This window comes from Gymnoscopelus braueri, assembly GCF_963280865.1.
Source record: "Gymnoscopelus braueri genome assembly, chromosome: 13".
Taxonomy (NCBI): Eukaryota; Metazoa; Chordata; class Actinopteri; order Myctophiformes; family Myctophidae; genus Gymnoscopelus; species Gymnoscopelus braueri.
The window spans coordinates 51129003-51145393 of record NC_137615.1 but is presented as its reverse complement, the minus strand read 5'-3'; the positions used below and the strand labels follow the sequence as shown (position 1 = coordinate 51145393).

General features: G+C 39.5%; 1 protein-coding gene and 1 long non-coding RNA gene across 2 annotated transcripts; both read left to right on the top strand.

Annotated features, from left to right (window-relative positions):
• Nucleotides 1–288: 288 nt before the first annotated feature.
• LOC308098253 lies at nt 289–4251 on the top strand. Its single transcript, XR_013934280.1, has 4 exons — nt 289–339; nt 446–570; nt 3452–3802; nt 3963–4251. It is a non-coding gene; the product is annotated as an uncharacterized lncRNA (long non-coding RNA).
• Nucleotides 4252–5981: 1730 nt separating this feature from the next.
• On the top strand, nt 5982–15999 carry LOC308099672 (plasminogen-like; the record flags this gene model as incomplete). Its single annotated transcript, XM_080448406.1, has 7 exons — nt 5982–6111; nt 7583–7723; nt 9089–9251; nt 9390–9514; nt 10878–11013; nt 11154–11278; nt 15986–15999. Exons 1-7 carry the CDS (start codon nt 6060–6062, stop codon nt 15997–15999), a joined length of 756 nt encoding a protein of 251 aa, XP_080304532.1. The 5' UTR covers nt 5982–6059.
• Nucleotides 16000–16391: the final 392 nt, after the last annotated feature.

The window sequence follows — 16391 nt, the reverse complement described above, 5'->3', positions numbered from 1 at the left end:
TTAGTCGACCAACAACATTTATTCGACTAAAACTAGACAAAAACTAAAACATCTCAGATGACTAAAATAAAACTAAAAGTCATTTTATTCAAAAGACTATGACTAAAACTAAATCAAAATTTGCTGTCAAAAACAACACTGCTTTGTCCTCCCTCTTCTACCCTCTTCTCTTCTGTTATATTTCCATGTGTCTGCATCAGAGTGCAGCAGGGAATTCCTCTTCGATGTTAAACTTGACAGTGGAGACTTGGACAATTCTGACACTGAGGATGCTGATGATGAATGGAGTTGTAGAAAGAAATGTACCAAGGAATCAGAATGTCAATATTTCACATTCCAGTAAATATACAAATATTTGACATATGCCTACTATAGGCCTAACGACAGGATGTTTTATGGTATTACATAGGTATGTACTTGAATTCCCTTTTGTCTATTTACTTAGCCATGGCAATTTCAACGGAGACGGTGATCATGATTGTAAGCTCATAACCTCTGAGGGGCCTCTGAAGACTGTACCTGAAACAGGTGCAATTTCAGGACACTCACTGAAGAACTGTCGTGGGAAAGGTGACCTCTGTTTAAGTTTTATGTTGTAAGCCTTGTGATGGAGATTTAATTCCCTCAATATCACTATTATCTTTTTTAAAGGATCTACACCATGAATTTAAAAAAAATATTTGATATTTAATATCATATGGTGTATGTCCCTCAAACCTTTTTCAAAAGGTTTGAGCCTAAATCATCACTCAGATATACTCATCCCAAGTCAATTGTCTCTGGCTTATACAGCACTTTCAGCTGCAATACCAAAACGTCCTCTTGGGCAGGGGGGGGCTACTGAGCAATTCTGTCTGTTTTATTATTAAAAATTATTAAAAAAATATTTAAAAAAAAAAAAAAAAAAAAGGAAAGATTCTGCATAAAAAGAAGCATCTAAGAAAAATACAAAATCGAAAAAAAAACACTTTGAACATTTTTGAACAATTCCACCAAGTGTTTGAGGTGCCTGTTTCACCCACTTCCGGGGGGCGGAGCCAAAATCCGAGCCCGAAGTATTTGTTCGTAAAAGTTTCGGAGCGATTCGGGCACTTTTCATTTAACATTGGGTTTGCCATCAAAAATGTTTGTGACATCATGAACATTTCCATTCTGAGATCGCCTGTTCAGACACGCCCATTCTGGAAATCCATGAAATGAGAAGGAATGACTGAATTTTAAAAAAAAAACATTTTTGTTGGGTACAAGAGACACTGGGGACCCCAAAAAAATACAAAAAACCAAGAAAAAAGTGATTTTCATGGTGTAGACCCTTTAAAGATGAAACGGAGGCCTTAAAGGTAGGGTAGGCTAAGTGATTTTATTTGGTTACAATATGTGTTAAATAAACAAATAAACAGCTACAGTCACTAACGGGGAACCCCTTCATAAAACATACCTATAAATTATGGTTAGAAGTGCGTAAAAAGACTGCTAATATTCAACCAATTTATGATCGCACACCTTTTCACGCTAACCCCTTGTTGCCAACTGCTTTAAGAGATGGAATCACTCAAATATGGTTCAGGAAGGGTATCAAAACATTTGGAGACTTGTACAAAGACGGAGTTCTGGACTCTTTTGAGGACCTTAAAACTAAATATGATCTTGATAATAGACACTTTTTAAAATATATACAAGTCAGACACTATATTTCAACAGAACAAGGGGGAAACCTTCAAACCATTCAAACATTACCCTTAGACAATTTATTGTGCAACAAGAATATCATTAAAGGGTTAGTATCACATATATATACCGGGGTTAACCTCCTCTTAGATAAGGAGGAGCTAATGGTAAAGAACAAATGGGAAACGGACTTAGATCATTATTATAACTTAGAGGAATGGGCTAAACTATGTGAGAAAGTTCAGCACGTCTCTTTTAGTAACAAACATATCTTAACTCAATTTAACCTCCTTCATAGAGTTTACTTTACCCCAGAAAGAATGCATAGAATAGATCAGGCCAGATCTCAACATTGCCCAAGGTGTAAAGTTGAGGTGGGCTCTTTGGTCCACATGTTCTGGTCCTGTTCTCATCTGTCGGGATATTGGAGGGGAGTCCTAGGGGCACTGTCCAGGATAGTACAAACGACTGTTCCACATGAACCCAGGCTTACTCTTTTAGGAGACACTTCACTGCTGCCAGGCTGCACAAACAACAACATAAGATTAATAAAAATAGCCTTAGCAACAGCCAATAAGTGTATAGCCCTCAGGTGGAAGGACAAACTCCCACCACCGACCTCCCTGTGGTTTAGAGAACTAACATCTTGTATTCCGAGTGAAAGAATTATGTACAATCTTAGGCAAAAACCTGAGGACTTTGAGGGAATCTGGCGTAAACTAATTGACTTCACTGAGGCAAATGATGTGGAAGATTGAGAGTCTATTATGGTTGGTGTCTACAGCCCGGCTGCATTCAGGCCTAGAAGTTGGGACTTAAGAAGAGAGAGAGGGGGGGAACCTTTTATTTTACTCTTTATTTTTTCTACTCTTACTTTTATTATTATTTAAATATCATTCTTCATCTATTACTTTCAAACCATCATTTTTGTGACGTAAGTCCAATTTTCATTTCATTCCCATTTTTAATTTTTACATGAATGTATATATGTATGTATATATGGATGTATATTATATATATCTTTTCCTTTGTACTTTGTTTAGTGCGACATGGAAATTAACCAGTAGTGGGGGAGGGGGGTGGCGGGGAGAAAATGTAAAAAAATGACACGATAAAAGGATGTTTTATTTCCCGGGGGAGTATACAAAAGTAAAAATTATGTGAAAATGATACGATGAACTGATGTTGATCCCCTGTCTGACATGCTGAAAATGCCAAATAAACACAAAGGTAAAAAAAATATGTGTTAAATAGCTCCATATTCTGATAGTAATCATTGCTATAGAGTGTTTGTTCAGTAAGAGTAAGAGTCTCCATATCTCTCCAGCTCTTTATTAAACAGAAAATGCATTTTCAGGTCAGGATACCAATTTTATCCAATCAGGATTGTGAAATTGGAAGTGATGACACAAAGAATTGAGCAGACACAATTGGAACTGGAACACTATAAAAATGAAGCTGATAATAGGGTATTATCTCCTGATTGGCTGAAATGTTGTCTCCTAACGGAAAATGTATTTTCTCTTTATTAAAGAGCTGGAGAGACATGGATACCCCTGTTACAGAACAAACACCCTATAGCAATGATTATACTATCAGCATATAGTGCTTTAACCTTTTAACAAAAAACGTTTTGTTTTAACCAAAACATATCACTTACCCTACCTTTAATTAACTTACTAATAACCAAACCATCCAAATGAGTTGTCACATCATATTTTCCTCCCATTAATACTCACATTCCTTTATTTTTTTCTGTTGATTTCAACTGATTAAAACACAGTACTGTATCCAGCCAAGACATATACCCTGGTGAATGAGCCCAAATCCTGGACAGATGCTAAAACATACTGTGAAACACACCACTCACATTTGTCTGTCATACACACCGAGGCAGACTGGAATCTATCCAAAGCAGCACTGGCTGCCACAGATTCAGTTTGGATTGGTCTCAGAAGCATATATATACGTAATATATTTACACATAAATGGCAGTGGTCAAATGAAGAGGACTTCTTTTACTTTAGCTGGGCAAAGGGTAACGGCACCTGTCTTCACCGATGTGCAGCTTCTGATGGAAAACGTTGGTTTTCACTGGACTGTGACGGACTACTACAGTATGTGTGTCAAAACGGTATGATCTATCTATCTATCTTTCTATCTATCTATCTATCTATCTATCTATCTATCTATCTATCTATCTATCTATCTATCTATCTATCTATCTATCTATCTATCTATCTATCTATCTATCTATCTATCTATCTATCTATCTATGTTAAGTTCCTTTTAAGTTACTCATATCAATGGAGCAACTGTGAAGCAATACATCCTACAGACAGACGCAAAGACCCAAAACGGTGCGATTGAAGCATGTCAAAGTCAACAGATGGACCTAGCAAGCATCACTAACAAGAAGGAGCAAGAGGCCTTTGATGAGGTCACTAAAAGTTTGAGCTGGTTTGGCCTTACATGTAAGTATAGCGGCAGGGACATCCATTGGTCCAGTGGAGAACCATTGAATGATGAGATAAACAGTCTCAACATTGTTCGTTATACAACATGCATGACCATGAAGGCTGATGGGAACTTGAAGGCAGAAAATTGTACTGAAAGTCCGAAAGCTTTCCTGTGCAACGGAGGTGAGTGTGCTACGACTGCATAAAAAGCCTGATTACTTGGAAAATAGCAGACCAACAAAGCTCGCAAACACATCGCGGACAATCCGCGTTGCAAGCTTGTTGATCTGTTACTTTTGGCGCATGACGCTGTCGTGCGAAGTATGAATTAGGCATAACAGTGTCACTGAACTGTTACTGAAAAATGTGCAGCTTCCATATCGAACGCCAGTGGTGTAAAGTAACTAGTACATTTACTCAAGTACTGTACTTAAGTACACTTTTGAGGATTTTGTACTTTATTGGAGTATTTTCCATTTTCAATACTTTTACTCCACCACATCTCAGAGGCAAATTGTACTTTTACTCCGCTACAATTATTTGACAGCTTTAGTTACTAGTTAGGGAGACCGGGGACGAAAGTAACACTTTTTGTATTTGCCTTCATAATTCACAGACTACTTGAAATATCCTAGTCATCTTTTGCTATAAGAAACATATATATGTGCCCTAATTAATAATACAATTTTTAAGCTTTCACTAATAAGGACCAGACTAAAATATTAATTTGAATGCAATGAGTCACAGTGTTACAATTGCCCCCATGACGGGGGCAGTTGTAACATTGGTTGGGGGCAATTGTAACACTGTAAAAATAAGTCATATTAATACACTTTATCTCAAATAAAAGCACATCACTAAGTAATATGTATTTTTTATAATTTAACAGTTTGACTTACGAATGTTTTGTATACATAATTACAATTATTTTGTATTTTTATTCGAATGATTTTATTTTTCAATTTAGTTTTTTCAAATGTTTTTTTTTTATTTATTTAAATTTATTTTTACTTTGAAATCTAGTGACATTTAGTGAAATATGTTCATTTACTAACATAAAAGTATGAAATCCCAGACAAAAAATCTGCTTGCATTGAAAACACATTGTTACAATTGACCCCGGTCACTTTGTTACAATTGCCCCCGATGGGGCAACCATGATAAAATCCCATATTCTATCTAGAAACACCTATACTAGCATAGGCTGCTGACGTTAATTTGTGACCAATAACATAGAGATACAATTCATCCAAGTTTAAATTAGCTGACATCTTATCTTTAGACAGCAGAAGGAACATACCGTACACTCAAAAATTTACATTTACACCTCAAAATCAGTTTTTTGTTGAAAGCTTCTGCTGAGATGAAATGATCATTATATCCTTCCATAGGCAGAGAGAGGACCCTACTGAGCATGTGCACAAGAAGTCTCACCCCTCTAGCTTATTTCTAATTAGAGTTATTGAGTGTGTTACTTTTGCCCCCTGTTACTTTTGTCCCCGGTCTCCCTACTTTGCAGATATAAATTATTACATATTAAAACATACATTAACCACTTTAGCCCTATTTTATACCTTGGCTATTTGAAAAAAGCAGATCTACAAGCTCACAACGCCTCGCATCACGACGCGTTGTGAGCTTGTCGATCTGCTATTTTCAAACTTGTTAGTACTTTTAGTATACTTTGAAGCCAATACTTTTGTACTTTTACTCAAGTATCATTTTGAATTTGAACACAGGCCTTTTTACTTGTAACAGTAGTTTTATATTGTGGTATTTCTACTTTTACTAAAATATCGGAGTACTTCTTCCTCCACTGAAACCCCCACCGCCCCCACCCAAGCACTGACACCCCCTACGCCTGAGACTCCCACCACTACACCGGCCGCCACTAAGACCCTGGCTTCATCTACTCCGCCCTCAGCCTCCACCATGCCCCCCACAACTCTCCATGCTCAAGAGTCATGCTCCCCCGTAACTAAAGGTAAAATGACCACGCATTTGGTGTAAAGTAACTAATTACAGTTACTCAATTTTTAGGTACTTTTACTGTGTTGGAGTACTTCCCATTTCTCTACTTTTACTTCTACTCCACTACATCTCAGTAACAAATATTGTACTTTTACTCCACTATTGTTTGAAAACCTTAGTTACTAGTTACTTTGTAGATTTTGATTATTATTACAAAACATACATTAACCACTTCAGCCCTATTTCAACTTTGGCTATATGAAAATACTATACTAGATCTACAAGCACACAGCACGTCGCAATGTGACGTGTTGTTTGCTTGTAGAGCTGCTATTTTCAAAAGAGTCGTTTTTTTAATTACATTTTACACATAATTATGAGAACTTGTGAAACGGGACATCCTGCATAATGAGTACTTTTACTTTTGGTACTTGAAGTATATTTTGATGGCGATACTTTCGTACTTGAATAAAGTACATGAATACGGGCCTTCTATTTGTAACAGAGTATATCTACATTGCAGTATTGATACTTTTAGTTAAGTAAAACCTGTGAGTATACTACTTCCATCACTGCTTACACTCAGAGTTTCAAATGGACAAATGAACACTGAGCATTTTACTGTGCAGTCTTATCCACTGTCCCATGCTATTTGGCCTCAGTCCTCAACACTGGTGTGGACTTTGATTGCAGGAAAGTTGATTTGGCTTATCACCCTGTTTCACATTCGATGTACAAAAAATGCTACTATTGGTTAGACATTCACCATCAAAGCAAGACTTTGAAAATGACCCCCACCCACTAGCAGGTACACTTGACTTGGAGTCGCAGTATCAATTATCAACTTCAAGAGGATCTACAGCACACATGCATAGGTATACACAGAACGCGAACACCAATAACACACCTGCATTTCAACAGGATTATAGTTTCCAATGATGTTCTGCACACGTTGCTGTTGGGCAGAATCTCCATATTCTAACTTTTTTTTTATTTTTCGTAAATTAACGCCCTACTTGATCACACTACAGCGTCACACAAAAAGCATCAAAAGAGCCAGACACACAAGCTCGAAATGCGGTGCAAAGCGAGCGTTTTGAGCTTGTAGATCTGCTACTTTTGCTATTTTTGAATTTTAATCCTGAAAATCCTGCCGAGATAAACGTGCACTTAAAAGGCTTTTCTTGTTACATCTAAGTGAATGTTTTAGGCTGTTCCTTCAGTTTTCAGTATGACTTTTCCCTTTGACAAGAAATGCAATGTTAAAAACAGCGACAATTCATGCAAAGGCTCTGGATACTGGGCCCTCCGAGCTGTTGGGCACCAGTAGGCCTGTGCGGTAAATCGGTAATGTGTGTGTGTGTGTGTGTGTGTGTGTGTGTGTGTGTGTGTGTGTGTGTGTGTGTGTGTGTGTGTGTGTGTGTGTGTGTGTGTGTGTGTGTGCACGTGCACACGAGCGTTCTCATCTTTCCTGTGTACACCAGGCAACTTACATTTCTACGAGGATCCTCTGGACTGGGTGGCTGCTCTGAGGCTGTGCATTGAACGTGGAGGCAGTCTGGTTCACATCACCAACGACACTGTGCAGGAGGAGGTCAAACTACTGCTGACCGGTGGTGGAAGAAGTACTCACATTGTTTACTTAACCCATCAAGGCCGATTCTACAAATGCCTTCTAAATCAGTAGTTCCCAAACTTTTTTGTGCCAAGGACCACCAAAATGATATATATATGGCAGTGGACCCTGATCTGATTTTTTTTGTGCCAGTGACCCCCAGAAGAGAAAACATTCTAAATTATTCGAACACTTTCAAGATTATTATTTTTTTATTCAATAATAGCAGATGTACAAGCTCACAGCGTGGCACGAAGTAACACGCTGTGAGCTTGTATATCTGCTATTTGATCAAATAAAATCAATCGTGAAACTTCTAAATCCTAAGAGTTTTTTGAAAAACGTATGTATATATATATATATAGCTAAAATCTAAAATGACACAGATGCTTTAAAGGACGACTTCACCACTTTTCAACATATCTTCATATAATAGGTCCTCACTAATGCTCATGATAAAATTGTACAATTTTTTTCTAATCAGTCTGTGTCACAGAGGAGGGCTGTAGACAGTTCAGAAACCCGTCTACCAGTGACATCATCGATGGGGAATCCAAGCTAATAGAAACTGCAGGCTTTGTATTCCTGGAAAGTTGCAATGCAATAATAGATCCCATTGTTCTCGCCTTAATAAAAATCTGAATAAAAGTTGGTGAGGACCTATTATATGAAGATATGTTGAAAAGTGGTGAAGTCGTCCTTTAAGGGTTAAGTAAAAAAATAGCAATACCACAATGTACAGTAGAAATACTCAAATTTCAAAATAAAATTTTTTACTCGATTAAACCACTTATGGTTTTTAAATCTCGGCTGAAAACCCACTTCTTATTTGTAAGCATGTTTGCTAATGTTTATTCATGTTTTGCTTCCATGGGTTGCGTATAATATGTCTGGTGCTCATAGGCACATGTTTTATTCTTTTGTCCTGATGTTTTGTTCTTGCTGTGCAGCACAGCTGTATGTAAATGTAATCTATGAATAAAGTTTGATTTGATTTGATTACCAAGGAACCTACCTACTGTCTGAGAAAGTATAAACACTTGTCAGTTCGATTGGCCAAAATGTCAGTATGTTTTTTCATTATTGTTTTTACAAAAAGTACAAAAGCACAAAAATAGAAATGATATTACGTGTCAGAGGCAAGCTGAGTTGGAATTGAGTTTCTAGCAAAAGGACTAGATTAGTGCCAAAAACAGTGAGTGCTATTACCACAGCAACCTGGGAGCAGTTAGGGATTACGTTTCTTGCTCAGGGACACATCGATGGGGCCCAGGACACAAACTGTGTGGACCTTCTGTTTCCCAGATGGCCTCTCTACCAAAACATTGATCCTTGCCTTTCCCCTCTCCATCCATCTACTTCTTACTGTCCTCAGCATCAGAGCCACCTACCATCGTCCCAGAGCTGACCTGCTTCACTTGCGAGGGAGTAAACTATCGGGGGGAGGTTGCCACGACGATCTCTGGTAAAACCTGCCAGAGCTGGTCGGACCAGACACCTCACAAACACGACCGAACACCCGAAAACCACCCACACGAGTAAGAACACCGAACCAATCATCTACGTATCTATCTACAGTATCTAGCTAGCCATGCTCTGTCTGTCTGTCTGTCTGTCTGTCTGTCTGTCTGTCTACTACTACTTACATACTGTACCTACCTACATATGTTTGTCAGAGGCCTGGACAACAACTACTGCCGTAATCCAGACAATGAGAGGATGCCATGGTGCTACACCACTGACTCACGGAAACGCCGGGAGTTCTGCCCGGTCCCCAGATGTGATGTTGCTCCCAGGCCAGGTAGCTTTGAGCACTTAAAGGGATATTTCACTTTAAAACATGTTTTGGATCATTTTAACATAGATTTTTTTGGGGATGACGTCACATCCGCCCATTCCTTCTCTCAGAGTCAAGGGATCATTCCTAAGTTACGTTAGAGCGCCCTTAAAAATATATTATTTTTATTTCACGTAGATCTACGTCGATGGCGGTGAACGGTTGGCTTTGAAACAATCTGGGAACCCATCGCCAAATAAAAAGTAAAAACAGCGCCCTCTGCTGTTTTTTACTTATTCACTTGGCTCTGGGCGGAGCTGAACGGACGACCCGTGCTCAGGGAAACCGGGGTTTTGGTCTGCCTTCAGCCTTTCACTTCCGGCGGTGTGACTATGTTTTCATTCCCACTAACAATATTTCTACACGGAACACTAACACCACTTCTCCCAAAGAACATGGATCATTTTGGTTATAAGCCCACTTGTTTCTATGAGGAAAGAGCAATTTGAAATGTTTCTAACTTTCCGTGGTTTTGTCGGCTTCAAGGGCGCTATTGTTAAATGAGTTTCAGTTTGTTTCTAGTGGGGAAAGAACGGCACACACGTAAATCCCGCCCACTACATTTGATGGGGTAAAGCGCGGCCTGCTTCCTGATCTGATGGCACGCCCACTTGTAGCCAATGCGCACGGGTTGTCAACACGGCTACCGACAGATTCAAGCGCAGCGATGGATCTGTTCTTGAGAGATTAGCTTTGAAATGATGTAGATCTATGTCAATGGCAGCGAATGTGTTGACACTATGCTGGTGTTTATATACAGTTAACCATACCATAACTATGTAGCATGATGTCACATCTGTACAAAGAACATTGTGGTGCAGATCACATTATGTAGCATAACTGACATCATCACTTGATCACAGTGAGCGGACAAGTCAACCGTCTTGGTACGAACATAGAGCCTATAACGCAAACTGCATTCAAATAAAATCTAAATATGTACAAAGCCACCTTTCCCCTTAATGTTTTCAAGTTCAAAGTTGCAGCTCTGGTCTGATTAGGATGGTTCAACATAGAGCTTAGAAGTTGCCTCTGCCCCTTTTCCTGTCTCGTTACCCCAATTCCTTTGGGGATTTTTTGTTATTGTATATTTGCACATACAGGACATTTGTCCTCTGCATGTATCCATCCTATTAGGAGCAGTGAACGATATTAGACTAATAGAGCACCCAGGGATCAGTTAGTGGTTTCTTTCTCAGGGACACTTTGACAGAGTGCGGACCGGGGACCTTATATTTCCTAGAGGACTTCTTTACCAAAAACACTGGTCTTTGTGTTTACTCTCTCCATCCATCTACTTCTTCTTGTCTACCTACCATCGTCACAGAGCTGACCTGTTTCACTGGTGACGGCGGAAACTATCGGGGGGAGGTTGCCAGGACGATCACTGCGAAAACCTGCCAGAGATGGTCAGCCCAGACACCTCACAACCACAGCCGCAAGCCCGAAAACAACCTGCACAAGTAAGAAGACCCAGCCAAACATCTATCTATCTACAGTATTTATCCTTCTATCTAGCTTTCTATCTAGCTGTCTGCCTGTCTGTCTTTCTGCCTGCCTGTCTACCACGTACCTACTGTACCTCCCTACATATGTTTGCCAGAGGCCTGGAGAACAACTACTGCCGTAATCCAGACAGTGAGAGGATGCCATGGTGCTACACCACTGACTCACAGACACGCTGGGAGTACTGCCAGGTCCCCTTTTGTGATGCTGCTCCTGGGCCAGGTAGCTTTGACCATTTATGTTGATTATGAGGATTTTATTTATTACTTTCAGGACATTTCTGCTGAGGATGAATAATAAACCCTCATCTCTATGTGACTCACTGTACTGTTTGCAGAGAACGTGGCCATGAGTTCAGCTAGATGTTGATGTTCCCAAACATAAAGTTTATTGTTATGTTACTGAGCGTCTGTAGTAGCAATATCCCTGACTGAGAGAAAGTCAAGGGTTTATCCATTCATTAACCCTTGCATTGTGTTAGAAAACTGCATCCACTTGTGGTGTTAGCGGGTCAAATTTGACCCGTGATTTAAATCAGCCCAAAATACTCAAAAAAATTATGTTTTTATTATTATTTTTCTCCCACCTCATAGCTGACTTGAAATGCATATCCATGTAAACACTTTTTAAAATATTATGTTGGGTTAGGGCTAGGGTTTCATCTTTCAATATATCTCGTTTTCTATTATAAAAATGTTAAAATTCACTCATTCAATTTCCTATAATGAAGGCAATGGATAATGATGTTATCTAGCTATAATAGAATAATAATTAAGAATAATAATTAGAACACACTTCAAAAAATATATATATTAAAAAAATGTGACACTAGTGGTGTTAGGGTCATTTTTGACCCGTATACCATAGAAGGTAAAAAGTCATTTATTTTTCATAAACTCAAACGTTATTTTACTCCTGATAGCAAATGCTACTGTAATTGAGGACAAGTCTCTCTCACTCTCAAACATGTAAACATTGAATATTGACAATTTGGGGGAATTGAGCCATTTCGGACCCTAACACCACAAGTGTCACTTTTTTATAGAGACCATCAGAATTAATTAAAATGATGATAAATACATTTGTTGCGTTAAAATGGCTATTTCTGAGGATATCATGAAGCCTCGTTCCAATAAAGAAATGTAAAGGGTACTTTTTACCTATTTGAACTTGAAAACACAATGGAAGGGTTAAACCCTATATGGTTGTCCGGAGTCCCTCAGGGCTCTATACTAGTGACTTTTCAGTTTTCACTCTGCATTAAATATCTTCACAGGAAAATAGCAGATCAACAAGCTCACAACACGTTGCAGCAATTTTCTGCGAAAGTTTCCCCCTGAATATGGTTCCTGGGGTTTAAATGTTTAAAAGTGCAAATATGTTGGCATCAATGTATAGATAAAGTACAGTTCAAAATCTTTCAAAAATAGCAGATCTACAAAAAAAACAGAATAGTGCTAAATTGGTTTGATTGATTGATGTAGTTTATTTAGTAAGACATGAGAATAGTACATGACAGTACATAACAGTACATGGAAGTACAAATTCACAATACAAGGTCTACTAAACTGGAACTCTCATTAAGCACTAAGCTTGTTTGAGATGAGAACCCCATGCACACAAATCATGATGATATATAAGAGGCAGACAGATATACACACTACTATACAGAATGTCATACAATCAGCTTTCAGGTTACTGGTATGAAGAGAGAAAAAAATATATATATATACAAAAGAGGAAAATGAAGGAGGGGGGGGGGTAGGTTAAGACTTGGACAGGGGCCATTTTCGAATTGCAGCCTCCTGAAGGTGTATCTTTAGGGCAGTTTTGAAAGTGAGTAGGGTTTTACACTCCTTTACTCCTTTTGGTAGGGCATTCCACATTTTTGATGAATAGCATGAGAACGAGTTCATTCCCTTAGTTGAGCCAAATCTGGGTTGAACATGATTTGTGGAGCTGCCTCTGGTGTTATGATCATGGACTTCATTAACATTTTGGAAGTATTTTGACAAATACAGGGGGATCCCAATGTTGTGGTGTATCTTGAAGACCAGGCCCATAGCAAGTTGCTGTACTCTGTCCTCAACCCTAAGCCATCCAATCCTAGCAAAATGAGCTGGGGTTAGATGGGTTTTGTGTTTGAGGCCAAGAAGTAGCCTTACAAGTTTGTTTTGGGATGTTTGGAGCCTTGTTTTTAAGGCCTTGGAGGTGTTGTGATACCATGAAGTGCATGCATAATCATAATGACCTTGAATGAGGGCCCCTGCAAGAATCTTCAGAGTATTCTTACTGACTAGGGTCTGATGTACAAACTGTTGGAGAGTGGCATTGGGGGGAAAACCTATGACATCATAAAATCAATGTACACTAACAACAAATGTGCAGTTAAAATAGGCGAAAAGCACACAGACTTCCACTGTCGTGGAAACCTCTTTATGTCCAAAACTGTTACTTTTCAGGATTCAAATTCAAAAACACTCTTAAGTTGCAGATCTACAAGCTTGTGGATCTGCTACTTTTGATGCTTTTGTGTGATGCATGCTGTAGTATGATCAAGTAGGGCAGTGGTTCCCAGGGGTCCTTGGGGGGGTTCCAGGGGGTCCCCAGCAATAGTAGTTAATACAGCATCACAATCATTTTAACCCCTTTATCCATTTATACGTTGGCAATTCAAAAACAGAAAATCTATAAGCTCACAGCGCGTCACTTCGTGCCGCGCTGCGAGCTTGTACATCTGCTATTTTTGAGCATTTTTGAAAAGAAAATCAAGTCAAGACCGATACAACAAATACTGTGGGAAGATCACCAGTGAGCTGAAGTGGCTGGATGGATGCTGCTGCCACAAGCTGCCTTTCATCTGCCAAGGTGAGTTGTAGAGCATGTTGCTAATGCTACCACAACACTGTGGCGAATTACACCTATAGACACTTTCAAGTTGCATATTGTCGCTGTCGGGCTAAAACTTTGTATCTCCATAATTCAGCTTTTTATATTCACCTGTTTCCTAGGCTGTGTGTTTTCCACTTCCTGTCGATTTCATTGGATATCATTGGTCATCTGACCACTTTCATTGGATTTCATTGGATCAAATCGACAGGAAGTGGAAAACACAGCCTAGGAAACGGGTGAATATATATTTTCTTTCTCTCCCCCCCGCCCCCCTACTTTTTCATACTACAGTCATACTACTGTGGGTTTTTATAAATATTGAACCAATGAAAATTATTAACTACTACAATACAATACAATAATTTTAAAACTTAAGTTACTAGTTATTTTTCAGATATAAATTATGATATTATGAAACATACATTAACCACTTAAGCCCTATACATAGGCTATTTGAAAATAGCCGATCTACAAGCTCACAATGTGAGCTTGCAGATCTGCTATTTTCAAACATTTTAGTACTTTTGCTTTTGGTACTTAAAGTATATTTTGATGCCAATACTTTTGTGCTTTTACTCAAGTAACATTTTGAACACAGGCCCTTTACTTCTAACAGAGTATTTCTATATTGCAATATTGGTACTTTTACTTAAGTAAAGAATTTGAGTACTTTTTCCACCACTGCTAAATAATAACAGCTAGAGGCAGGACAGCTAGAGGCAGGACAGGCGGTCGCCTGCCCAACTAAGATCTCGCCTCCCCTAGAAACCCCAAACAACCCGAAAATGTGTCTTTGCGTGCTTAATGTCCTCAAAGTCACGCATACAACAAGTTTTGAACCGAGCAGATTGGACCTTCTATTCCAGAGATAATGACCAAAACTTATTGAAAACGGCCACTTTCGCCGGTTTTCTGGGTATTGAAAACCTCAAGGGATGCGTCCGTGACGTATATATATCATGCGACCACTTAAACCTAAGATTTCAGAAGCTAGGACTTTTGACACACTGATGGAGTATATTATAGTATATTGTGGGTAGTATATCGAGATGACAGATATGGGACATTAAAAAGGATAAATTAAACAAATGGGACAGTTTATTAGAACACAAAAAAAATCGCTACAACCAGTGAAATTACGGTATTTTACAATGCCTCTCATAGAGATTGCATTGAGAGCTGCAGTTCATCGTTCTAACGGACCTGGAGTAGCGGCGCTGTGTCAAAAGTGGGCGTGAATTTGTAGGCCTTCCGCTTCCGGCCGTGTGTCTCTATGGAGAGTCCCTGATCAGTATATGCCCATATATGGGCATGCCCCCTTTTGTGCCCATATATGGAGCTGACTGATTTGTTTGTTGATGACATGACGACTCATTGAGATTAGACAACACACTCCATATTTGGGCATGGCTGCATTGGGAACTCCTTATATGGTTATGGTTATGGCTGAGTCATGCTGACCTGATTGTCACGTCTAGTCAGAGGTCTGTCCGCCGGCCGGCCAGGCCTCCCTTAAGCCCATTTTAAAATAGGATGAGGTTTCCACCCGACAGTGACGATATTAAAGTAGTAGCCTAACTGTAATATATCACATAGTTTTTTATTAAACCATTCAATTAGATTGAGTCATTGTCATTTAAATCTCGTACTGACATTTATTCGGCTACTTTTAAAGGGATAGTTCCACCCCAAAATGACTTTTTTTCTATCGATTAGTCACCCCATGGAGACTTGAATGCATGGATATTTCTTTATTTTTGTTGCATTCCTAAGCCAATAATTTGATGACCGGCAGCGGTTCTGGTAGGAGACACAAAGAGTCTCCTTTGTGTCTCCTACCGGAACCGCTGCCTACCGGTCCGCTGGTCATCAAATTAATAGGCTTAGGAATGCGACAAAAACATATCTATGAATTCAAGTCTCCATGGGGTGACTAATCGATATAGGAAAAAGGTGAACTATCCCTTTTAAAGTGGTTACACAGAAGAAAGTGCTCATGTCACATTGTTTGTGTTCTGTGTCCCTGTGTACCAATAGGAGGTCAACACTAGATGGTGCTCATCCAGGCTCTTGTCATCTCCCGCCTGGACTACTGCAACTCCCTCCTTGCTGGTGCTCCGGCATCTGCCATCAGACCTCTAGAGCTTGTTCAGAAAGCTGCGGCTCGTCTAGTGTTCAACCACCCCAAGTTCTCCCACACAACTATCCTTCTCCGTTCTCTACACTGGCTCCCCGTAGCGGCTCGCATCCAGTTTAAAACCCTGGTGCTAGCCTATAGGGCAGTGAAAGGAACAGCTCCTTCTTACCTCCGGGCTATGGTCGATGCCTACACCCCTGCCCGACCACTTCGGTCTGCCACCTCGGGGCGACTGATTGCCTCGTCACTCAAGGGTCCTTCTGGCCGATCCACACGGTCACAACTTTTTTCTGTTCTGGCCCCACA